Source organism: Agelaius phoeniceus, chromosome 30 (assembly GCF_051311805.1).
Source record: "Agelaius phoeniceus isolate bAgePho1 chromosome 30, bAgePho1.hap1, whole genome shotgun sequence".
NCBI lineage: Eukaryota > Metazoa > Chordata > Aves > Passeriformes > Icteridae > Agelaius > Agelaius phoeniceus.
In genome coordinates, this window is record NC_135294.1 from 3,396,345 (window position 1) to 3,421,519 (window position 25,175).

Genomic DNA, 25,175 nt, shown 5'->3' on the forward strand with positions numbered 1-25,175 from the left:
CGCGGGCCCGGGGGGAATTTTTGGGCGAGAGGGGGAAGCAAAGCTGCGGAGCCGGGCTGGATAAAGCCATTTCACCTTTAATTGTAAGCAAAAAATCACTCTCACGCGGATTCTCCGACACCAGCAAATAAAATAAACTCTAACAAAAACAGAGAAAGTGAATCACTGTAGTCCAGTCCGAAAACAACCCATATTTATATATATATTTATAGATATGTCGTTTGTAGCAGTGAAAGGCAAGTATGGGCCAGTGAATTCCCGATAAATTACATTCTTTACATCCCAACAAGGTCTAGCGGCTGGAAAGTGGCTGGAAACAAAAAACCGGGGAGCGTGGAGGGGTCGGGGGGTGCAGGGAGAGAGGGGTCCTGCCCAAAACGTGTGCCTGGAGAGGGGAGGCGGGGAAGGGAAGGTGCTGCCCGGTGCCGAGCCCTGTCCGGGAGGGGACAGGGACAGCGGCCAGCCTCGGTGAGCGCCCATCGAGCCGTGCCCTGCTCCAATCCATCCGTGCCGGCTGAGTGCTCAAATCATCGCTCCAGCGCCCTCCTGTGCCCTCCGGATCATCGCCCCAGTGCCCTCCAAATCATTGTCCCAGTGCCCTCCAAATCATTGTCCCAGTGCCCTCCAAATCATCGCCTCAGTGCCCTCCAAATCATCACCTCAGTGCCCTCCTGTGCTCCCGAAATCATCACTCCTGTGCCCCCCAAATCATCGCTTCTGTGCCCCTCAAATCATCACCACAGTGCCCCCCAAATCATTACTCCAGTGCCCTCCTGTGCCCCCCAAATCATCACCCCGGTGCCCCCAAATCATTACCCCAGTGCCCCCCAAATCATCACCCCCTGCATCCCCCCCCATCCACAGCTGGAGATGCTCCAGGGACCCCCCACCCCAACCCTGCCGCCCCCGGGGTGCTCCCCCTGCCCCTCAGGGCTGGCAGTGTCCTTGGGGTGCCCCCTGCAGCTCCTGGCACAGGAGGGACCCGGGGGGACAGAGCTGGGGGGTTTAAGCTGGGATTTGGGCCCGGCTTTGCTGGGAGAAGGTCGGTCTGGCAGTGTGGGCTCTTCCCAAGCCTCGGGATGGGGCATGGGGGCACCTCGGGGGGCACCTCGGGGTGGCAGATGGGGGCTGCAGACCCTCAGGGAGGAGGGGACCCCCCCATCACCCCCTCAGTGCCGCCAGGGGGCTGAAAGCAGAGCCAGGCACATTCCCAGGGTGGGCACAAAGCCCAGAGAGCCCCGTGGCCCAACCGTGCCCACCGCGGGGCAGGGGCGGCCCCAGCCCCATCCCCCCGTGCCAGGCGGGTTCGGGCCCCCCCAGCCCACCAGGATTGAGGCGGGGGGCGCAGATTTGGGGGGGCTGGAGGAGCTGGGGTGGGGGGACCCCAATAAAAACCGGCGGGGAGCCCTGAAGCGGTTCCACGGCGCGACACGGACGGAGCTGGCCCGAGGAGGAGGAGGAGCAGGAGGAGGAGGAGGAGGAGGAGGACTCAGAAGAGGAAGGCTTTCTTCTTCAGCTCGTTGCGCTTCCACAGCGCCAGCTTGCCGAACTCCTCCGGCGACATCTCGAACACCTTCAGGAAATCCTCGGGGGACAGGTGGCGCTGCGGGAGGGGACAGGGCATGGTGACACGGACAGGGGACGGTGACACGCACTAGGGATGGTGACACGCACTAGGGATGGTGACATGGACAGGGGATGGTGACACGGACAGGGCATGGTGACACCCACTGGGGATGGTGACATGGACAGGAGATGGTGACGTGGACAGGGGACGGTGACACGGACAGGGAATGGTGACACCCACTGGGGATGGTGACACCCACAGGGGATGGTGACATGGACAGGGAATGGTGACACCCACTGGGGGTGGTGACACCCACAGGGGATGGGTGACACTCGCTGGGGACGGTGACACGTACAGGGATGGTGACACCCACTGGGGATGGTGAGTGACACCCACAGGGGATGGTGACACCCACTGGGGATGGTGACACGGACAGGGGGTGGTGACACCCACAGGGGATGGTGACATGGACAGGGGATGGTGACACCCACAGGGGATGGTGACACCCACAGGGGATGGTGACACCCACTGGGGATGGTGAGTGACACCCACAGGGGATGGTGACACCCACTGGGGATGGTGACACCCACAGGGGATGGGTGACACGGACAGGGGATGGTGGCACACACAGGGCATGGTGACATGGACAGGGGATGGTGACACCCACAGGGGACGGTGACACCCACAGGGGATGGTGACACCCACTGGGGATGGAGACATGGACAGGGGATGGGTGACACGGACAGGGGATGGTGGCACACACAGGGGACGGTGACACCCACAGGCGATGGTGACACACACAGGGCATGGTGACACGGACAGGGGGTGGTGACACCCACAGGGGACGGTGACACCCACGGGGGATGGTGACACCCACAGGGGATGGTGACACACCCAGAGCCCCCCCGAGGGTGGCACAGCCCCCACCTCCAGCCTGGTCCTGTCCACGCCGGGCGGGAGCTTCACTCGGCCTCGGTTCGTCACCATCAGCATCTCGTAGGGGTAGATCTGCAAAAAGGGGGCAGAGGAAGGGGGATTTGTGGTTAGAAACAGGGCCTGGGTCTGATAAAACCGGCACTGGGAGGTAAAAGAAACCATGGGAAGGATTCCACTGATTGATGAATGGAAAAAGAGATTTGCTTTTAGAAATAAACTTTAGGTTTGCTGGAAAATGAAATGGGATATTGAAAGATGAAAGAAACAGTGGGGAAGAGAAACCTCTAAATTCAGCAAGAATTAAAAATTAAAAGCATGGTTTTATACATTAGAGGGAAATCTTTGGGATCAGGTGTTCTGGGGAGTCTGAATTTCCCCATTTCTGAGTCTCAAGTACCTCAGAAATGGGGAAAAACCCCAAAATTCCACAAGAATTTAACAGGGAGGGTTATACATTAGAGGGGAATCTTTGGGATCAGGGAGTCTGAACCTCTCAAGTACTTCAGAAATGGGGGAAACCCCCTAAATTCCATAAGAATTAAAAATTAAAAGGAGAGTTTTATACATTAGAGGGGAATCTTTAGGATCAGGTGTTCTGGGGAGTCTGAACCTCTCAAGCACCTCAGAAATGGGGAAAGAGAGAAGGGAAATGTGGCTGGAAATTGGGATAAAAATGGAGGCTGCATCCTCCAAAAATCTGAGAGACCCCAGGGGATGCCCCATGGCCTCTGCCTTGATTGGAATAAAGTCAAAAATGACTCCTCTGTCTCCTTTTTGGACATAAACCTCTGGTGTTTGTGGGTTAATTTTCCTAACACAAATAAACTTTAGGTTTGCTGATAAACGAAATTAGATTTTGAAAGAGGAAAGAAACAATGGGGAAGAAAAACCCCTAAATTCTGTAAGAATTAAAAAACTAAAAGGGAGGGTTATGCATTAGAGGGGAATCTTTGGGGTCAGGTGTTCTGGGAAGTCTGAACCTCTCAAGTGGGGAAAAAATGGGGAAAAACCCCTCAATTCCATAAGAATTCGAATTAAAGGGAGGGTTTTATACATTATAGGGGAATCTTTAGGATCAGGTGTTCTGGGGAGTCTGAACCTCTCAAGCACCTCAGAAATGGGGAAAGAGAGAAGGGAAATGTGGCTGGAAATTGGGATAAAAAGGGAGGCTGCATCCTCCCTTTTTAGGACACAGAGCAGCCCTTTTTGGACATAAACCTCTGATGTTTGTGGATTAATTTTTCTAACGGGGGGGGGGGCACGGGGCTGTGAGAGCCTCCCCTGACCCCACCCAAGCCCCCCAGCCCCATCCAAGCCCCACCCAAGCCCCCCAGCCGCATCCAAGCCCCATCCAAACCCCACCCAAGCCCCCCCAGCCCCATCCAAACCCCATCCAAACCCCATCCAAACCCCATCCAAGCTCCCCCTGACCCCACCCAAGCCCCCCCGACCCCATCCAAGCCCTCCCTGACCCTACCCAAGCCCCCCAGCCCCATCCAAACCCCATCCAAACCCCACCCAAGCCCCCTCCTGATGCCACCCAAGCCCCCCAAGCCCCACCCAAGCCCCCCCAGCCCCACCCAAGCCCCCCCTGACCCCATCCAAGCCCCATCCAAACCCCATCCAAGCCCCCCCTGACCCCCTCCAAGCCCCACCCAAGCCCCCTCCTGACGCCACCCAAGCCCCCAAAGCCCCACCCAAGCCCCCCAGCCCCCTCCAAGCCCCCAGCCCCTCTCACCTTCTGCTCCAGCATGCTGGGCAGGGAGTTCCCTCTGTCCATCCGCCCGCGCTGGCCGTTCTGGGGGGGCAAAGCCTGAGGTCAGCCCGGCCCCCACCCCAATTCCCCCCTCCTGAAGCCCAGGTCAGGGGGGGCTCCAGGTCCCTCCCCCCTCCAGGGACCGTCCCCGAGGTGGCCCCGGTGTCCCCGCCCCCGTCACCGTCTCCTGGGTCTCGGGGTCCGTGTCCAGGTGAGCTCTTACCTGCAGGGCTGTGGAAGAGGGGAGGGGGCTCAGCCCGGGGACCCCGCTGTGCCCCCACATTCTGCTGGGCCCGGGCTTGTGCCGCCCATCCCAGACCCTGGGGACACCCCCACATCCTCCAGGACACTGCAGCGTCCCTCCAGGACACCCCACATTCCCAGGGACACACCCACATCTCCCAGGACACCCCCACATACCCGGCAACATCCCCTGGGACACCTCCAGGACACCCCCACATTCCCAGGGATACACCCACATCTCTCAGGACACCCCCACATACCCGGCAACATCCCCTGGGACACCTCCAGGACACCCCCACATTCCCAGGGACACACCCACATCTCTCAGGACACCCCCACATACCCGGGAACACCCCCTGGGACACCTCCAGGACACCCCCACATTCCCAGGGAAACACCCACAGCTCTCAGGACACCCCCACATTCCTGGAAACACCCCCAGGACACCCCCACACTCCCACAACAGCCCCGCACTCCCAGGAACATCCCCACATCACCAGGGACACCCCCAGGACACCCCCACATTCCCTAGGACACCCCCTCATCCCCAGGACACCCCCACACCAGCCGGCATCACCCACACATCTCCCAGGACACCCCCACATTCCCAGGGACACCCCCAGGACACCCCCACACTCCTAGGATCACCCCCACATCCCCAGGACAGCCCCAGACCCCCAGGGACACCCCCAAACTACCCGGGCTCACCCCCACATTCTCAGGGACACCCCCACGTCCCAAAAACTCTCCCACATCTCTGCAGGATATTCCAGCATCCCCAGGACACCCCCACATTCCCAGAGCACCCCCACATCACCAGGACACCCCCAGGACACCCCCACATTCTCAGGGACACCCCCACATCCCCAGGACACACCCACATCTCCCAGAACACCCCCAAATTCCTGGGGACATGCCCAGGACACCCCCACATCCCCAGGGACACCCCCACATCCCCGAGAGTGGGGATCCCCCCAGATCCCCAGGACACCCCCAGCCCCTGCCCTGCCCCTCACCAGGGCTCCCCTTCTCGCTCCCGGCCGAGCCGAACTCTGCTGACTGCAGCTGTGGGGACAGACACGGGGACAGGGACAGACACGGGGACAGACACGGGGACAGGGACAGACACGGGGACAGGGACAGACACGGGGACAGGGTCACAGGGGTGACCCCAAACCCCTGAGCAGGGTGACCCCGGGCTGGGGTGACCCCGGCAGCGTGGGAGGGGGCGCAGCTGACGGACCCTTACCCGGGTGAGGGTGCTCCGGCCCGAGGCGGGGAGGGAGGAGCTCTTGGAGCTCGTGTGGAGGGCTGGGAGAGAGGCAGAGAGCGTCAGGGACATTTGGGGACAGGCAGGGACGGGCAGGGACCTTTGGGGACATTTAGGGACGGGCAGGGATGGGCAGAGAGCGTCAGGGACATTTGGGGACAGGCAGGGACGGGCAGGGATGGGCAGGGACCTTTGGGGACAGGCAGGGACGGGCAGGGACATTTGGGACAGGCAGGGATGGGCAGGGACCTTTGGGGACATTTAGGGATGGGCAGGGATGGGCAGGGAGTGTCAGGGACATTTGGGGACAGGCAGGGACGGGCAGGGACCTTTGGGGACATTTAGGGATGGGCAGGGATGGGCAGAGAGCGTCAGGGACATTTGGGGACAGGCAGGGATGGGCAGGGACCTTTGGGGACAGGCAGGGACGGGCAGGGATGGGCAGAGAGCGTCAGGGACATTTGGGGACATTTAGGGATGGGCAGGGACCTTTAGGGATATTTAGGGACGGGCAGGGATGGGCAGGGACCTTTGGGGACATTTAGGGATGGGCAGGGAGTGTCAGGGACATTTGGGGACATTTAGGGATGGGCAGGGACCTTTAGGGATATTTAGGGACGGGCAGGGATGGGCAGGGACCTTTGGGGACATTTAGGGATGGGCAGGGAGTGTCAGGGACATTTGGGGACAGGCAGGGACGGGCAGGGACGGGCAGGGACCTTTGGGGACATTTAGGGACATTTAGGGATGGGGAGGGAGTGTCAGGGACATTTAGGGACAGGCAGGGATGGGCAGCGACCTTTGGGGACATTTAGGGACAGGCAGGGAGTGTCAGGGACATTTGGGGACAGGCAGGGAGTGTCAAGGACATTTAGGGATATTTAGGGACAGGCAGAGATGGTCAGGGACCTTTGGGGACATTTAGGAACAGGCAGGGACCTTTAGGGACAGGCAGGGATGGGCAGAGACCACCAGGAATGGGCAGGGATGGGCAGAGACCATCAGGGACATTTAGGGACAGGGAAAGACCATCAGGGACCCTTGGGGACATTTAGGGACAGGCAGGGATGGGCAGGGACCTTTAGGGACATTTAGGGACCTTCAGGGACGGACAGGAACAGGCAGGGACCATCAGGGATAGGCAGGGACCTTTAGGGACATTTAAGGACAGGCAGGCAAGGACAGGGACCTTTAGGAATTAGCAGGGACAGGCAGGGATCTTTAGGGACCTTTAGGGATGGGCAGGGACCTGCAGAGACCATCAGGGACCATCGGGGATTGGCAGGGACATTTAGGGACAGGCAGGGATGGGGAGGGACCACCAGGGACAGGCAGGGAGCTTTAGGGACATTGAGGGCCAGGCAGGGATGGACACGGATGGGCAGGGACCATCAGGGATGGGCTGGGACTTTTAGGGACCTTTAGGGACATTTGGGGACAGGCAGGGACCATCAGGGATGGGCAGGGATGAGCAGGGGTGCAGGTGGGATTTAGGGGGTACAGGTGGGGTTTGGGAGGTGTAGGCAGGATTTGGGATGTACAGGCGGGATTTGGGATGTACAGGTGAGATTTGGGATTTACAGGTGGGGTTTGGGATGTACAGGCGGGATTTGGGATGTACAGGAAGGATTTGAAAGGTGCGGGTGGGGTTTGAGATGTACAGGAAGGATTTGAAGGATTTGGGGTGTGCAGCTGGGATTTGGGATTTACAGGCAGGATTTGGGATGTGCAGGCGGGATTTGGGGTGTGCAGGTGGGGTTTGGGATTTACAGGCAGGATTTGGGATGTACAGGCGAGATTTGGGATGTACAGGCGGGATTTGGGATTTACAGGCGGGGTTTGGGGTGTGCAGGCGGGATTTGGGATGTACAGGAAGGATTTGAGAGGTGCAGGTGGGGTTTGAGATGTACAGGCAGGATTTGGGGTGTGCAGGCGGGATTTGGGATTTACAGGTGGGATTTGGGGTGTGCAGGAAGGATTTGAGAGGTGCGGGTGGGGTTTGAGATGTACAGGCAGGATTTGGGATTTACAGGGGGGATTTGGGGTGCAGAATGGGGGTGCAGACACCCAGGGGTGAGGAGGGAAAGGGCAGGATTCAGGAGAACCGTCCCACTCACAGGTGTGGAAAGGCGTCCGGTCCGGCAGTGAGCGAGTTTTCCTCCGGATCGGGAGCGACTTCTCCATCTCCTCCTTCAGGATCAGCTTCCCGAGGTTGGAGGTGACCTGGGAACCCAGAGGTGCCACCAAGGATTGAATTAATTTTAATTTATTTTTAATTTATTTTAATTTAATTTAATTTTATTTTATTTTATTTTTATTCCTGTTGGGATGGGTGCCACTGTCCCCCCAGCCCCTCAAAGCTGCCACCAAGGAACCCCCGTTGGGATAAATGCCAGCACCCCCAGCCCCTCAGAGCTGCCACCGAGGATTGAATTAATTTGAATTTATTTTAAATTTAATTTTTATTTTATTTTATTTTATTTTTATCCCAACCCCCTTTGGGATGGGTGCCATCACACCCCCAGCCCTCCAAAGCTGCCACCAAGGGACCCCCATTGGGATAAATGCCAGCACCCCCAGCCCCTCAGAGCTGCCACCGAGGATTGAATTAATTTGAATTTATTCTTAATTTAATTTAATTTAATTTTATTTTATTTTATTTTTATCCCAACCCTCTTTGGGATGGGTGCCATCACACCCCCAGCCCTCCAAAGCTGCCACCAAGGGACCCCCATTGGGATCCATGCCAGTGACCCCCAGAGGTGCCACCAAGGGACCCCCGTTGGGATCAATGCCAGCCCCCCCAGCCCTCCAAAGCTGCCACCAAGGGACCCCCATTGAGATCTGTGCCGGTGACCCCCAGAGGTGCCACCAAGGGACCCCCATTTGGATCGGTGTCATCGCCCCCAGCCCCTCAGAGGTGCCACCAAGGGACCCCCGTTGGAATTGGTGCCAGTGTCACCTCAGAGGTGCCACCAAGGGACCCCCGTTGGGATCGGTGCCAGTGTCACCTCAGAGGTGCCACCAAGGGACCCCCATTGGGATCGGTGCCAGTGTCCCCTCAGAGGTGCCACCAAGGGACCCTCGCTGGGATCGGTGCCAGTGTCACCTCAGAGGTGCCACCAAGGGACCCCCATTGGAATTGGTGCCAGTGTCACCTCAGAGGTGCCACCAAGGGACCCCCATTGGAATTGGTGCCAGTGTCACCTCAGAGGTGCCACCAAGGGGCCCCCGTTGTGATCGGTGCCAGCCCCCCCGGCCCCTCAGAGCTCCCACCCGCCCCTGACCTTGCTCAGCTCCTGCCTCTGGAGCTCCCGCAGGTTCTTCATCTCCTCCGTCAGATCCTCATCCTCCTCCTCACCTCTCTTGGACGCCATCCTCCTCCTCCACTCCGTCTCTGCGGGAAAAGGGACAAAGGGACATTCCAGCCATCCCCATCCCCCCCTGGGGTGTCCAGGAGGGAAGACCAAGACCCCCCTGGTCCCACCTACCCACGACGGCCAGCGAGGGCGGGCAGGGCCAGTAGTCGGTCTCGATCTTGGCGGGCTGGTTGGGATCCGGGGGCTGCGCCGCCGGGAATTTGGAGGATTCGATGATCAGGTCCTCGATGAGATGCTTCCCGTGGTGGGCGCTGGAATGGTGGTCTGGGGGCACAGGGTGGGGTGAGGGGGCATCCCGGGGTGCCCCATCCCGTGGGATGGACCCCTCGCCTCCCCACACTCACCTTTCTGCCGGTAGATCGGGGGCTTCTTGTAAATGTTGAGCTCTGTGGTGTCGGTCTCTGGAGAAAAGGGGGATTTGGGGTTGGGAATGGGAACTCGTGGGATTGGGAGCTCATGGGGTCGGGAATGAGATGGGAATGGGAGCTCATGGAGCTGGGAGCTCATGGGATTGGGAGTGGGAACTCATGGGATTGGGAGCTCATGGGGTTGGGAATGGGAATTTATGGGGTTGGGAATGGGAACTCATGGGTGTTGGGAACTCATGGGTGTTGGGAATGGGAGTTGATGAAATTGGGAATGGGAACTCATGGGGTTGGGAGTGGGAATTTATGGGCCTGGGAATGGAAGCTCATGAGGTTGGGAATGGGAGCTCATGGGGTAAAGAGTGGGAGTTTATGGGTTTGGGAATGAGAGCTCGTGGGATTGGGAATGGGAATTTGTGGGGTTGGGAATGGGAATTTGTGGGGCTGGGAATGGGAATTTGTGGGGTTGGAAGCTCATGGGATTGGGAATGGGAACTCATGGGATTGGGAGTTGATGGGATTAGGAATGGGAATTTATGGGGTTGGGAATGGGAACTCATGGGATTGGGAGTTGATGGAATTGGGAATGGGAACGGAACTCATGGGGTTGGGAGTGGGAATTTATGGGCCTGGGAATGGAAGCTCATGGAATTGGGAATGGGAGCTCATGGGGTTGGGAATGGGAGCTCATGGGGTTAAGAGTGGGAGTTTATGGGTTGGGAATGAGAGCTCGTGGGATTGGGAATGGGAATTTGTGGGGTTGGAAGCTCATGGGATTGGGAATGGGAACTCATGGGATTGGGAGCTGATGGGATTAGGAATGGGAGTTTATGGGGTTGGGAACACATGGGGTTGGGAATGGAAGCTCATGGGGTTGGGAATGGAAGCTCATGGGGTTGGGAGCTGATGGGATTAGGAATGGGAGTTTATGGGGTTGGGAATGGAAGCTCATGGGGTTGGGAGGAGGCTCCAGGCGGGCCCGGCTGCCTGGGGCAGTGCTGGGGTCCCGTTCTGGGGTCCCGGGGCGGTACCGGGGCGGTGGAAGTGCTGGACGCTGCTGCGCGTGGGAGCAGGGCCCTGGCGCGAGGGGGGCAGCGCGGCGCTGCTGGGGGGGCGGCTCTCCAGCCACTCCCGGATCACCTGCGGGAAAACGGCATCGGGGTCAGCGAGAGCCCCCCCAGTTCAGCACCGCCCCCTCCCCACACAGCCCAGCAGGGCCAGGACTCACCTCTGGAGACGGAGGAGGAGACATGGATTTGGGAGACAGGGAGCGCTGCAGAAGGCAAGGATTGAAGGAATTTTAATTTATTTTTAACTTATTTTAATTTGATTTTTATAAATATAAAATATTATAATGTTATAAAATAATATTAAAAATGTAAATATAATATAATTAATATATTGTAATATAATATAATTAATTAATGTAATATAATGTAATATAACTAAATGTAATGTAATGTAATATAATATAATGTAATGTAATATAATTAAATGTAATGTAATGTAATATAATGTAATATAATGTAATATAATGTAATACAATGTAATACATTCAATTATATTATATTACATCACGTTATAATGTAATATAATATAACATAACATAATGTAATGTAATAAAATATAATGTAATATAATAAAATATAAATTATATTACTTAATATAGTATTAAACATATTAAAATATTATCATTACGAAATGTTATTTTATTTATAATTATTATTTATAATAATTTTTATTATTATAATATAATATTTATTATTTTATTATAATATAATATTTTATTTATAATATAATTTATTTATAATATTTAAGACTTGATTCATTTATTTCCAATTGAATTTGATTTTTAATTTTTTTTATTTTAATCAATTTAAATTTAATTTCAAATTAATTTTACTGAATTTTAATTAATTTAATGGTTTTTACTGAATCCTAAAAATTTTAATAACCTTCAGGAACTGTTACAAATTATAAAGAATTTTAATACATTTTAGCTATTTTTCTGCTGGCATTTTTTCATATTATTCTAGAATTCTATTCCAGCTCGGTGATCCTTCTAGTTTTTAATTTTTAAAAATCTATTATTTTATTTATAATAAAATTCCATTAATTTCTTTATGATTTATTATATTTCATTTTTATTCACTTTATTTTAAAACATTTAAATTTAATTTTTAACTAATTTTACTGAATTTTAATTAATTTAATGGTTTTTTACTGAATCTTAGAAATTTTAATAACCCTCAGGAACTATTACAAATTATAATGAATTTAAACCAATTTTAGCTATTTTTGCGCTGGATTTTTTTCCTATTATTCTAGAATTCTATTCCAGCTCAGTGAACCTTCTATTTTTTAATTTTTTTTAAATGTATAATAAAATTCTATTGATTTCTTTATGATTTATTATATTTCATTTTTATTCACTTTATTTTAATACATTTAAATTTAATTTTTAACTAATTTTACTGAATTTTAATTAATTTAATGGTTTTTTACTGAATCTTAGGAATTTTAATGACCCTCTGGAACTATTACAAATAATAATGAATTTAAGTCAATTTTAACTATTTTTGCGCTGGATTTTTTTCATATTATTCTAGAATTCTATTCCAGCTCAGTGAACCTTCTATTTTTTAATTTTTTTAAAATTTATTATTTTATTTATAATAAAATTCTATTAATTTCATTTTGATTTATTATATTTCATTTTTATTCACTTTATTTTAATTAATTTTAATTCAATTTTGAATTAATTTGCATTGATTTTAATTAATTCAATGCTGTTTACTGAATTCTAACAACTTGAAAAAAATACATTTAAATTTAATTTTTAACTAATTTTACTGAATTTTAATTAATTTAATGGTTTTTTACTGAATCTTAGCAATTTCAATAACCCTCTGGAACTATTACAAATAATAATGAATTTAAATCAATGAAAAATTAACTATTTTTGCGCTGGATTTTTTTCATATTATTCTAGAATTCTATTCCAGCTCAGTGAACCTTCTATTTTTTAATTTTTTTAAAATGTATAATAAAATTCTATTGATTTCTTTATGATTTATTATATTTCATTTTTATTCACTTTATTTTAATACATTTAAATTTAATTTTTAACTAATTTTACTGAATTTTAATTAATTTAATGGTTTTTTACTGAATCTTAGGAATTTTAATGACCCTCTGGAACTATTACAAATAATAATGAATTTAAGTCAATTTTAGCTATTTTTGCGCTGGAATTTTTTCATATTATTCTAGAATTCTATTCCAGCTCAGTGATCCTTCTATTTTTAATTTTTTTAAAATTTATTATTTTATTTATAATAAAATTCTATTAATTTCATTTTGATTTATTATATTTAATTTTTATTCATTCTACTTCAATTAATTTTAATTCAATTTTGAATTAATTTGCATTCATTTTAATTAATTCAATGCTGTTTACTGAATTCTAACAACTTGAAAAAAATACATTTAAATTTAATTTTTAACTAATTTTACTGAATTTTAATTAATTTAATGTTTTTTTACTGAATCTTAGGAATTTTAATAACCCTCAGGAACTATTACAAATTATAATGAATTTAAACCAATTTTAGCTATTTTTGTGCTGGAATTTTTTCCTATTATTCTAGAATTCTATTCCAGCTCGGTGATCCTTCTATTTTTAATTTTTTTTAAATTTATTATTTTATTTATAATAAAATTCTATTAATTTCATTTTGATTTATTATATTTCATTTTTATTCATTCTACTTTAATTAATTTTAATTCAATTTTGAATTAATTTGCATTGATTTTAATTAATTCAATGCTGTTTACTGAATTCTAACAACTTGAAAAAAATACATTTAAATTTAATTTTTAACTAATTTTACTGAATTTTAATTAATTTAATGGTTTTTTACTGAATCTTAGCAATTTCAATAACCCTCAGGAACTATTACAAATTATAATGAATTTAAATCAATTTTAGCTATTTTTGTGCTGGATTTTTTTCCTATTATTCTAGAATTCTATTCCAGCTCAGTGATCCTTCTATTTTTAATTTTTTTAAAATTTATTATTTTATTTATAATAAAATTCTATTAATTTCATTTTGATTTATTATATTTCATTTTTATTCATTCTACTTCAATTAATTTTAATTCCATTTTGAATTAATTTGCATTGATTTTAATTAACTCAATGCTGTTTACTGAATTCTAACAACTTGAAAAACCTTCACGCCCTGTTACGAATTACAACGAATTTTCATGAATTTTTGCTATTTTTCTGCCGGATTTTTTTCCCTATTTTTCTAGAATTCTGCTCCACCGCGGCCATCCCTCCTCTCCAGGTGGGATTCTCCCAAAATTCCCGGGGAATTCCCGCTCACCTCGCGGCTCCGGGGCAGCTCCACGTGCTCCATCAGCGAGTAGGTGAAGTGGGGCTCGTAGATCATCAGGTCGGGGCGCTCGATGTCCAGGATGGCTTTGTCCTTGGGGATGGCAGCCAGGTCCTTGTAGCCCAGGACCTCGTTGTCCATTTTGGCCTGGAAGGAAGGGAAAATGCCTTCGTTTGGGGTGCAGATGGGAATTTTTGGGAAATTTAGGGAATTTTTTCCAAGGTCCTTGGGAGTTTATGGGGTTGGGATTGGGAGCTCATGGGGTTGGGAATGATGGGATTGTAGCCCATGACCTCGTTGTCCATTTTGGCCTGGAATGAAGGGAAAACGCCTTCATTTGGGGTGCAGAAGGGAATTTTTTGGGAAATTTAGGGAATTTTTGGGAAATTTTAGGGAATTTTTTCCAAGGTCCTTGGGAACTCATGGGATTGGGAATCATGGGATTGTAGCCCAGAACCTCATTGTCCATTTTGGCCTGGAAGGAAGAGAAAACGCCTTCATTTGGGGTGCAGATGGGAATTTTTGGGAAATTTAGGGAATTTTTTCCAAGATCCTTGGGAGATCATGGGGTTGAGAATGGGAGCTCATGAGATTGGGATTGGGAGCTCATGGGATTGTAGCCCAGGACCTCGTTGTCCATTTTGGCCTGCAAGGGAAGAAAACTCCTTCATTTGGGGTTCAGAAGGGAATTTTTGGGATTTTTTACAAGGTCCTTGTAGCCCAGGACCTCATTGTCCATTTTGGGAATTTTTGGGAAATTGAGGGAATTTTTGGCAAATTTAGGGAATTTTTTACAAGGTCCTTGTAGCCCCAGGACCTCATTGTCCATTTTGGGAATTTTTGCGAAATTGAGGGAATTTTTTGGAAATTTAGGGAGTTTTTTATAAGGTCCTTTTAGCCCAGGACCTTGTTGTCCATTTTGGCCTGCAAGGGAAGAAAACTCCATTTGGGGTGTAGATGGGAATTTTTGGGAATTTTTTACAAGGTCCTTGTAGCCCAGGACCTCATTGTCCATTTTGGCCTGGGAAGAAGGGAAAACTCCTTCATTTGGGGTTCAGAAGGGAATTTTTGGGAATTTTTTACAAGGTCTTTGCAGCCCCAGAACCTCATTGTCCACTTTGGCCTGCAAGGGAAGAAAACTCCTTCGTTTGGGGTTCAGAAGGGAATTTTTGGGATTTTTTTGGGAATGGGGGGGTTCACACCCTCCAAGGCCACGCAGGGGGGCTGGGGGTGGTTTTGGGGGGCACATCCCGGCCGCGGGGATTTAGGGACCAGGTGGGAAGGTGGGAATGGCTCCTTACCACGATGCTGGAGGGAGAGCCGGGAACGCTGGATCCGCGCGAAGAGCAGACGCTCCCAGGGGAGGTCAGAGGCTGCTGGATGGAAAAAGGGGGCCAGGTTCAGCCCAGGAAGGGGTTTGGGGACACCCCTGTGTCAGAATTCAGGACGTCTGTCTGTCTGTCCCTGCCCAAACCCCGGCCAAGGGGCTCCAAGACCCAGGCACGGAGCTCAAGACTCCTGTGCCTTTGATTTGGCTCTTGGAAAACACAATTACCAAGGATTACAAGTCAAAAGAGTCAAAAGAAAAAAACTATTACAAAGAATTATGAGTGAAAGGAGTTTAAGTAGAATAATAGTTAGTTTGTCATGGGGTGGAAAATAGATTTTTTGTGGGTTTTAGAATGGGGGCTCAGAGACCAAGACACCTCTGGCTTTGATTTTAACCCATGGAAAAAATTATCAACGTTATCTGAAGACCTGCAAGCCATGAAATTCTAAATAGAATAATAGTTAGTTTGTCACGGGGTGAAAAATAGATTTTTTGGGGTTTTTAGAATGGGGGCTCAGAACCCAAGACACCTTTGTGGCTTTGATTTTAACCCATGGAAAAAAATTACCACCTTTATATGAAGACCTGCAAGCCAGGACAGGTTAAGTAGAATGAGAGTGAATTTATCATGGGGTGAAAAATAGAATGTTGGGGTTTTTAGAATGGGGGTTCAGGGGGCAAGATGGAGGAATCTGGGTGTGTCCAGCCTTTCTCCTTCTTCCTCTTGGCCTCCATCTTCTGGGTGATGTTGGCACTTTGGGATTGGTTTAGGGTAGAAGCTCAGTGTCTAACACAGGTGATGGGTATTGGGAAGGAATTGTAAATATTGTGCATGTAGTTTTTAGTATGAAAAGATAACTGAGGGTGTCAGTGTGCCTCTGTCTGTCCTGCTGCACGGACCTTGGCTGGACAGGGGAAAGAATTTTATAGACAAGGAACAATAAACAACCTTGGGAATGAGAACTGAAGAGCTCTGACTCCTTTGAGTGCTGGGCTGGGAAAAGAGACTTGAACACATCCCGGGGTCCCTGTGAGCAGCAGAGACCCCAAACCCCCCGTGCCCACCTGTCACACACATCGCTCATGGAAAATCCTTTCCTTAGGATTTTTCCTCCTGAGGAGCTGAGAGGCCTCAGGAACAAAATGTAACCAATGGTTATCTGCTGCTGTGGAATGCAACAGGTGCATCTGGGATTGGGCTCATGTGGTTGTTTCTAATTAATGGCCAATCACAGCCCAGCTGGCTCGGACAGAGAGTCTGAGCCACAAGCCTTTGTTATCATTCTATTCTATTCTATTCTATTCTATTCTATTCTATTCTATTCTATTCTATTCTATTCTCAGCCAGCCTTCTGATGAAATCCTTTCTTCTATTCTTTTAGTATCATTTTAATGTCATATATATCATAAAATAATAAATCAGCCTTGTGAAACATGGAGTCAGATCCTCGTCTCTTCCCTCATCCTCAGACCCCTGCGAGCACCCTCACACCCACGGATCCCAAATTCCTTGGGTCGGGCGTTTCAGGTGGGCACGGGCAGGCAGGGGACAGCCGGGACAGCCGGGAGGTGACAGCGGCGCGGCCAGGACGCGCTGCCGCCAGATGGTGCTGCCAGGCTGGGCTGGAGGACGGGACGAGGAGGAGGAGGAGGAGGAGGAGGAGGAGGAAGGCAGGGCCGGGCTAACAGCGGCCCACGACTGCCCCTGCCTTTGGCACCAGCCCCGTGTGCGTGCGGGGCTCCCCATTCTCCAGCACCCTGCCAGGACCCCCAGCACCCCCCGCACCCTGCCAGGACCCCCAGAACCTGCCCACACCCCCAGAACCTTCTCTGGACCCCCAAAATCTTCTCTGTACCCCCAACACCCTGCCTGGATCCCCAGAACCTGCCCAGACCCCCAGAACCTTCTCTGGACCCCCAACACCCTTCCCTGGACCCCCAAAATCTTCTCTGTACCCCCAACACCCTGCCTCGATCCCCAGCACCTGCCCAGACCCCTTGAACCTTCTCTGGACCCCCAGCACCCTGCCAGGACCCCCAGCACCCCCGCACCCTGCCAGGACCCCCAGAACCTGCCCACACCCCCAGAACCTTCCCTGGACCCCCAGCACCCTCCCAGACCTCCAACACCCTTTATTGGATCCCCAGCACCTTCTCTGGACCCCCAGCACCCCGTTCTGTACTCTCAGCACTTTCCCTGTACCCCCAACACTCTGCCCAGACCCCCAACACCCTTCCTTGAACTTCCAGAACTATCTCTGGACCCCCAGCACCCTGCCAGGACCCCAGCACCTTTCCTGGACCCCCAAAACCCTTTATTGGATGCCCAGAACCTTCTCTGTACCCCCAGCACCTTTCCCAGACCCCCAACACCCTTCCCTGGACCCCCAGAACTTTTCCCACACCCCCAGCACTTTCTCTGTACCCCCAATATCCTTTCTTGGACCCCCAAAACCTTCCCTGGACCTCCAGAACCTTCTCTGGACCCCCAGAACCTCCTCTGGACCCCCAGCACGCTGTTCTCTATCCCCAGACCCCCAGCACCTTCTTTGGCAGCCCAAGACCTTTCCTGAAGCCCAGAACCTTCACTGGACCCCCAGAACCCCGTTCTGGACCTCCAACAGCCTCCTTGGACCCCCGAGAACTTCCTGAACCCCTGTTTTGGACCCTCAACACCCTCTCTGCACCCCCAACAGCCTCCTTGGACCCCCAAGACCTTCCCTGGGCCCCCAAGACCCTTCCTGGACCCCCAAGATCTTCCCAGTCCCCCAACACCATCCCTGGACCCCAAAACCCCTGTTCCGGACCCCAAACACCCTTTCTGGACCTCCTTTACCCTCCCTGCACCCTCCAATACCTTCCCTGGACCCCCAGAATCCTGTTCTGGACCCCCAAACCCTCCCTGGACCCCCAAACCCGTCCCCACCCCCCTGTACCTTCTGCAGTCTTTCCATTCAGCCGCGGGCTGGGGCTGTGTCAGTCACAGGGTCCTGTGGGCACAGAGGGGTTTGGGCACTGCCAGGGTGGGCACAGAGCCCCCCCTGGGGGGGGGTCCCACATCCCACGGCCCTCCTGGCACGGGCTGGGCCCACAGCGGGCACGGGGGGGGCACGGCCCCAGTGCCAGACGGGGGTGGCACAGCCCCAGTGCCAAAGAGGGGGGCACGGCCCCAAACAGGGGGGGCACGGCCCCAGTGGTGGCAGCAGAACAGGCCTGCCAGGAGGTGCCACTGTCCCCCAGAAAAGGGAGAGGCAGAGCACAGGTGAGGGACAGTGAGGGGACAGGGACAGGCAGGGCACAGGCACAGGCAGGGGACAGGGATGGGACAGTGAGGGGGACAGGAAGAGGGACAGGGGCAGGACAGGGAGGGACAGGTGGAGGGACAGGCGAGGGCACAGGAGGGGGACAGGGACAGGCAGGGGACAGGGAGAGACAGGTGAGGGGACAGGTATAGGCAGGGGCCTTCCCAGTCCCCCAAAGGGACAGGCAGGGCACAGGTGAGGGACAAGGAGGGGACAGGCAGGGGACAGGCAGGGGACAGGGACAGGGACAGGCAGGGCACAGGGGTGGGACAAGCAGGGGACAGTGACAGGCAGGGGACACCGCACTCACCGCTGCCTCTGTGGCTCCACATCCCCCTGGGCGCTGGGGCTCGGCTGTTCCCTCTGCAGGGAGAGCACAGCGGTGGCCGTGAGTGGGTGACAAACCTGCCCTTGTCCCCACGCTGTCCCCACGCTGTCCCCGTGCCCGCCGCGTGTCCCTGCCCGCCGGTGCTGACGGTGCTGGCGGCGGTGTCGCCCTTTTGTCCCTTGTGCGGCCTCCAGAAGGCTCCACGGGCAGCGGGACGAGCTCGGCCCCCCGGAGCCCCCGGGGCTCGGGCCCGGCCGCGCTCTGAGGCCACAATGGAGAGCACAAAGGGGAAAATTCCCCATTCTCCTCCAACCTTCTCCTTTCAGAAGGGCCGGAGTTGGGAAAAGCTCGTGCGGTGACAGCGACAGTGACAGCGACAGCGGCGCGGGCAGCTCCAGCCCTGCAGGCTGGGCACGGGGGTGGCACCGCCTTGGGGACACCGAGCCCGCTGTCCCCGCCGATGTCGCTCCCGTGGGACGCGGGGATGGGTCCGAGAGACCCGGGAGCACCCTCGGGCTGCGGGGGGAGGCGGCTCTGCCCTCCCTGGGGACCCCCCCGCCACAAAGACCCCCCCAGATCCGTCCCTGGCGCGGGGTTGAAGGCGCTGAGCCCATCCCCAGCCCCTGCCGGGACCCGGGACCGGTGCGATGGGCAGCGCCAGAGCGGCACAAGGGCGGCATTGTCCGCTTGGGCACAGCCCTGAGCTCACACTTTCCAGCGCCGGACGGAGCCAGCCTCGCCCCCCGCCCCCGGTCGCGCTGGGGACACCGGAGGGACGCGGTGACAGCGAGCAGATGGAGGCGATGGCGGAGAACGGGAGCGGAGGGGAAGGAAAACGAACCCGAACCGGGGCTGCGGAGCGACGCCACAAAATTGGCCGGAGGTGCCAGGGCCCGCGCAGCCACCTCGGCCAGCACGGGGCCCCCCCCGCGTCCCCAGAGCGCGGGGACAGCTTATCAGGAGCAGGCAGGAGCCACCGCCCCGATGGCAGCCGCGGTCCCCGTGGCAACCCCCGATCAAACCGCGGAGCCGCGGCCAGGTCCGCGCCTGGCCCGAGATAAGCGCGGCTGTTTTGGGATTTTCCCGGCCAGGAGGGCTCGGGGGAGCGGGGACAGGAGGGGGGGACACGCAGCGTGTCCCCCTCCCAGGGAGATGCTGAGGGCACCGAAAAGAGCCGGGCAGGGAGCGTGGGAAGAGGGAGAGAGATGGAGGAAGGAAGGAAGGAAGGAAGGAAGGAAGGAAGGAAGGAAGGAAGGAAGGACGGATGGATGGGCGGACAGACGGACAGGACACGTGCGGGCGGGGCTCACGGGCATGCAGGGGTGCCGGTGCCCCCCCCGTGAGGGGAGCCAGGGCTGCGCTGCCGCGGGAAGAGCTCGGTTCCCTCCTCCCCACCCCGAGGAAATCCGGATTTGACTTTTCGCAGCCGCCAAAGCCATCAGCGCCCGGCCCCGCGCCAGGAGCCAGGCCCTGAGAACCCCCCCAGGGCCGGGGGGGAGCGGCAGGGGACCCCCAGCCTTCCTCCATCCCCTCCTCCTCCTCCTCCTCCTCACTCTCCCTTCCCGGCCGTGCCACCAGTGCCCGAATCGTGGCGCGGCTGTCGCGGCTCGCAGCCAGCAGCGACACGGGGGGGACACGCGGGGTCACAAGTTCCCTGAACAGACGGTTCCCGCCAGCCCTGGGAACGGTGGCCGGTGCTTCCCAGCCCGGCCCAGCCCTCCTCCTCCTCCTCCTCCTCCTCCTCCTCTTGCTGCTGCTCCTCCTCCCACCACAAGCTCCAAACAAACAGCGCAGGCGAGGCCCGGAGCATCCTCCCCGCTCACCGGGGAAACCGAGGCACCGCCACACGCGGGGCCCCACGGGCAACCTGAGCGCGACAGCGACAGCGACCGTGGCTCCGCGACCCGCGCCCCGCCGGTGTCCGGTTCCTCCTTTGTCCTGTTTCTGTCCCCGCCGGGCCAGCGTGGCTGTCGCCAGCCGTCGCTCCCGTGTCGCTGCCCCGCCACCTCGGTGGCCTCCAAAGCCGCCAGCTGCCAGCCCCGGGCGTTTTTCCATGGCTGGGATGGACCAGCCGCGCGCACGGGGATGCTCCGTGCCTCAGTTTCCCCGCATGGAAGGTGGATGGGGAGGGGAGGGGAAGGGGGGGGGGTATCAACAACCCGCCCACCCCATCCCGGAGCGGATGGAGGTGAAGGAGGCATTTCCACCTCCTCGCTTCCTCCCACCCGCGGAATCTGGGCCAGCGCAGCTTTCCCCCGGCCCTGCCCTGCAGGTTTAGAGGGGGGAGACGTGGCCTGAACCCCAAAACTCCCGGGGATGAGCGGGGGGCTCCTTGCCCGGCCCCCCTGCCCCGCTGGCCACCCCACAGCCCCGCTCTGGGCCGCGCCTCACGTGGCTCGTAATCCGGGATTAAAGTGGGATTAGCCTGCTCATCCCGCACGCGGAGGGACCCGCCGGGGATGTGTGAGGAGGCCGCGCCCTCCGCGCCTCCCCCTGGGCGTTTGGGGGAGCCCCCGCACCCCAAAACCCCCCCCGGTTCTGCCAGCCCTGAGCTCGGCACGCCCAGCGTTGGGTACCCCGGGATGGGGGCCTGGGCACCCCAACACCGCACCTGGGGTCACCGGGGGGGTCACACCTGACAGGACACCCGGGGGTCCCGAGGTGGCCCAGGAATGAGCCCAGCCTGGCACCCACAGCCAGCAGCTGAACCCCCCCCCCCCCCCTTGGCTGCATGCACGGCCAAGAGATTGGGGGGGACGCTCCGAATTTGCGCCCCAAATTCTGCCCCTAAATCCCCCCTCGATGCTCGGGGCCGTGGGGAAATAGGAATTTATTCTGCCCCTAAATCCCCCCTCGATGCTCAGGGCCGTGGGGAAATGGGAATTTCTTCTGCCCCTAAATCCCCCCTCGATGCTCGGGGCCGTGGGGAAATGGGAATTTGCCCCCTCTGGGCTTTGCCAGCGGGGTTGGGGCACCCCAAAATTCCGTATCCACCGCGGCCAGGGAGCATCCAACCCTTCACGGAGGGGGTGGGATTGGGGGGTCCCCCCCCCCGGCAGCAGCAGCAGCGCTGAGACCCCACAAATTCCCCCCTCAGGTGGGGCTGGGCAGGGCTGGGCGGTCCCGGCCTCGTCCCCCGGCGATGTCCCCGGGGAGGGGACACGGGGGTGGTCCCGGGGGGGCTCTGAGGGCGCTGTGGTGCCGCAGGGGGGGCTCGGGGAGGGGTCCCCGCGATGGCAGCAGTGGGGACAAGGTGGGGACAAAATGTGGGGGGGAAAAAGCGACGGGAAAACGGAGAGCGGCAGCCACGACCCGGCCCCCCCGCACCCTCCGTGTCCCCGTCCCTGCCGAGCCGCTCACTCACCTAAGGCCGGGCTCACCGCATCCCTCCGGCCGCGGGGCGATGCTCCCACCCAGCCCCCGATCACGCGTGGGCTCCCGGGGGGGCTGCGGCGCATCCGGAGCCGTGAGAGCGGGGACGCGGGCGGGAGGGCGGCAGCAGGAGCCTATCACCCCCCGGCAGCCCGGCCCCGCCGCCCGATAACCGCGCTGGGCGTGCGGGGGAGGCTGCGTGGAGCTGGGCTGGGAGGGTGCGGGAGTGCGTGGCTGCCCGGGAGGGGGGCGGCGGTGGCCGCGTGGGTGCCGCTCGCCTCTCCCCGGCTCGCTGCTGGCTCAGTCCCTTTCCCAACAAGAGGAGAATTAACCGGCATCATGACGAAGCAGTATTGGCTGCCGCTCCTCCCGCTTCCCCGGCACAAAGAGGGAGGAAAACACGAATAACCCGGCCTGGCCCCGCTGCCAGGGGCAGCCCTGGCACCCCCCGGCCCCCGCTGGGCACCGGGCGCGGCTGCCCCCGCTCCCCCCGGAGGGGTTTTGGAGGGATTTTGGCACCCCCAGCACCTCACGGGGCTGCGGCAGCGTGGAGGGATGGAGGGGGGGGGTTCGGCACCTCCCGCCCGATCCCACCCCCAGGATGGGTCTGGGGGCGCTGCGCCCACCCCTCGCTGCCCCGGGAGGGGAAATCCAGCGGGAATTTCCATCCGCGGCACCGGCGCAGCTCAGGGAGGGTTGGGAGGTGCTGGGAATCTGCCACAAGCGAGCGCTGGGCTCCGGCGGGGAGAGCTGAACCCCAAAACCCCAATGCCCCCCAAACCCTGGGGGTCGCGGTTCTGCGCAGGGCAGGGGGGGCTGCGGCCACCTCCATCCCTCCGGGGCCGCTCGGAACGCGATCCCGGCACCCCGGGATCGGGCACGGGAGCGGAGCCGCGGCCGGAGCCGCCGGGGGCGGCGGGGCTGCGTTGGTGCCGCAGCGCCGGGATCCGGAGTCTATTCCCGGCTCTGTGTGGGAGCGCTGCCTGGTGACAGCAGCAGCTCCCGTTCGGGGGCTCCTCCTCGCTGCTTCTGCTCCTCGCTGCCTCAGTTTCCCCCCACCCCGCTCAGGAAAGGGCTGCTGGACCCCTCCGGGTGGACGCGCAGGGCCTGGGGTGTGTCCGGGCTGCACATCTGGGAGGAAACGCACCCAGGGCTGCACATCTGGGCGGCATCCAGGCCCAGAGGTGAACATCTGGCAGGGATACAGCCCCAGGGGGATCCACACGCGTGTCCTTCAGCGCCGGGGCCGGCCCGGCTGGCCGGAGCATCCCGGTCCTGGCTCCGCCATCCCGGGGGGCTCCTCCGGGCCCCGCCGCCGCCCGGGGCCGTGCCCGTGAATCATCGAGGCTGCGGCCGCCTCTCCGCCGCCACTAACCCAGTTTCTCAAGCATGAAGACGATCGCAGCGGCTGCTCGGCGGCCGCCACCTGCGCCCGGGGGCTGCTCGGCCGCCTGACCCGGCCGTGGCACCGACACGCCTGGGGGTGCCCGCGGGAGGAGTTTGGGGGCGCCCCGATCCCGCTCCAACCCACAACGCGCGGTGTTTCATGCACCCACTCAAAGCGAGCCCGGAGCCCGCTGGGTCTCGCCGGTCCCGGTGCAGGAGGAGGCCCGGGGGATGCGGGATGGGGTGCGGGGGTCAGGCCCTACCTTCAGGGGAGCCCATGGCCCGCAGGCAGCGCTGCCCGTCCGCCGGGAGCCATCCCCGCGCCGAGCATCCCTCCCGCCCCTGCGCCGCACGCGCGTTACCACAGCGACCGCCCCCCGCCCGCCGCCGCACCGGGAGCGGCACCGGCAGATGCGGGAGCGGCACCGGGAGCGGCACCGGGGATCGCCCGGAGCTGCAGCGGGGGCAGGAGAGGCCCCGGGGCTCGGCCAGGGAAGGAGGAGGTGCAGGAGAGTCCCATGGATGCAGAGAGGGATGAGGGAGGGCAGGACAGCCCTGGGGAGACACAGAGGGATGGAGGGGGTGCAGGACAGTCCTGGACACACAGAGGGATGGAGGGGGTGCAGGACAATCCTGGGGAGACACAGAGGGATGGAGGGGGTGCAGGAGAGTCCCATGGATGCAGAGAGGGATGGAGGGGGTGCAGGACAATCCTGGGGAAACACAGAGGGGTGGAGGGGGTGCAGGACAATCCTGTGGGTTCAGAGAGGGATGAGGGGGTGCAGGACAATCCTGGGGAGACACAGAGGGATGGAGGGGGTGCAGGACAGTCCTGGGGAGACACAGAGGGATGAGGGAGGGCAGGACAACCCTGGGGAGACACAGAGGGGTGGAGGGGGTGCAGGAGCAGCGTTCGGCCTCACTGAGGGATGAGGGAGGGCAGGACAGTCCTGGACACACAGAGGGATGGAAGGAGTGCAGGACAATCCTGTGGGTGCAGAGAGGGATGGAAGGAGGGCAGGACAGTCCTGGATACACAGAGGGATGGAAGGAGTGCAGGACAATCCTGTGGATGCAGAGAGGGATGAGGGAGTGCAGGACAATCCTGTGGATGCAGAGAGGGATGAGGGAGTGCAGGACAATCCTGTGGCTTTGCCAAGCGATGGAGGAGGTGCAGAAACATCCTTTGGCCTCTGAGGGATGGTGGAGGTGCAGAACAAGCCCCTGGACACAGACAGGGATGGAGGAGGTGCAGGAACATCCTTCGGCCTCACTGAGGGATGGAAGGAGTGCAGGACAATGCTGTGGACAGACAGAGGGATGGAAGAGGTGCAGGACAATCCTCTGGCCTTGCCAAGTGATGGAAGAGGTGCAGGAGCATCCTTTGGGCTCACTGAGGGATGGAAGAGGTGCAGGACAATCCTCTAGCCTTGCCAAGTGATGGAAGCTGTGCAGGAGCATCCTTCAGCCTCAGTGAGGGATGGAGAATGTTCAGGACAGTCCTGTGGACACAGAGGGATAAAAGGAGTGCAGGACAA

General features: G+C 55.8%; 1 protein-coding gene across 6 annotated transcripts; it reads right to left on the bottom strand.

Moving 5' to 3' along the window:
* Positions 1-57: 57 nt before the first annotated feature.
* Positions 58-24,036, bottom strand: DMTN (dematin actin binding protein). 6 transcript variants are annotated; one of them, XM_077191772.1, is made up of 17 exons: positions 23,901-24,036; positions 18,862-18,914; positions 18,186-18,239; positions 15,221-15,295; positions 13,911-14,066; positions 10,746-10,790; positions 10,549-10,657; positions 9,497-9,553; positions 9,264-9,416; positions 9,060-9,169; positions 7,890-7,995; positions 5,752-5,813; positions 5,519-5,567; positions 4,483-4,490; positions 4,242-4,301; positions 2,495-2,575; positions 58-1,603 (listed from the first exon to the last, which is right to left on the bottom strand). In XM_077191772.1, exons 3-17 carry the CDS (start codon positions 18,201-18,203, stop codon positions 1,490-1,492), a joined length of 1,203 nt encoding a protein of 400 aa, XP_077047887.1. In that variant the 5' UTR covers positions 18,204-18,239; positions 18,862-18,914; positions 23,901-24,036; the 3' UTR covers positions 58-1,489. The 6 variants fall into 6 exon arrangements, with proteins under 6 accessions (XP_077047887.1, XP_077047885.1, XP_077047886.1 ...); XM_077191770.1 differs by lacking the exons at positions 58-1,603; positions 2,495-2,575; positions 4,242-4,301 and having other exon boundaries at positions 4,351-4,490; positions 15,221-15,292; XM_077191771.1 differs by lacking the exons at positions 58-1,603; positions 2,495-2,575; positions 4,242-4,301; positions 23,901-24,036 and adding an exon at positions 22,244-22,382 and having other exon boundaries at positions 4,351-4,490; positions 15,221-15,292.
* Between the last annotated feature and the right edge of the window lie 1,139 nt (positions 24,037-25,175).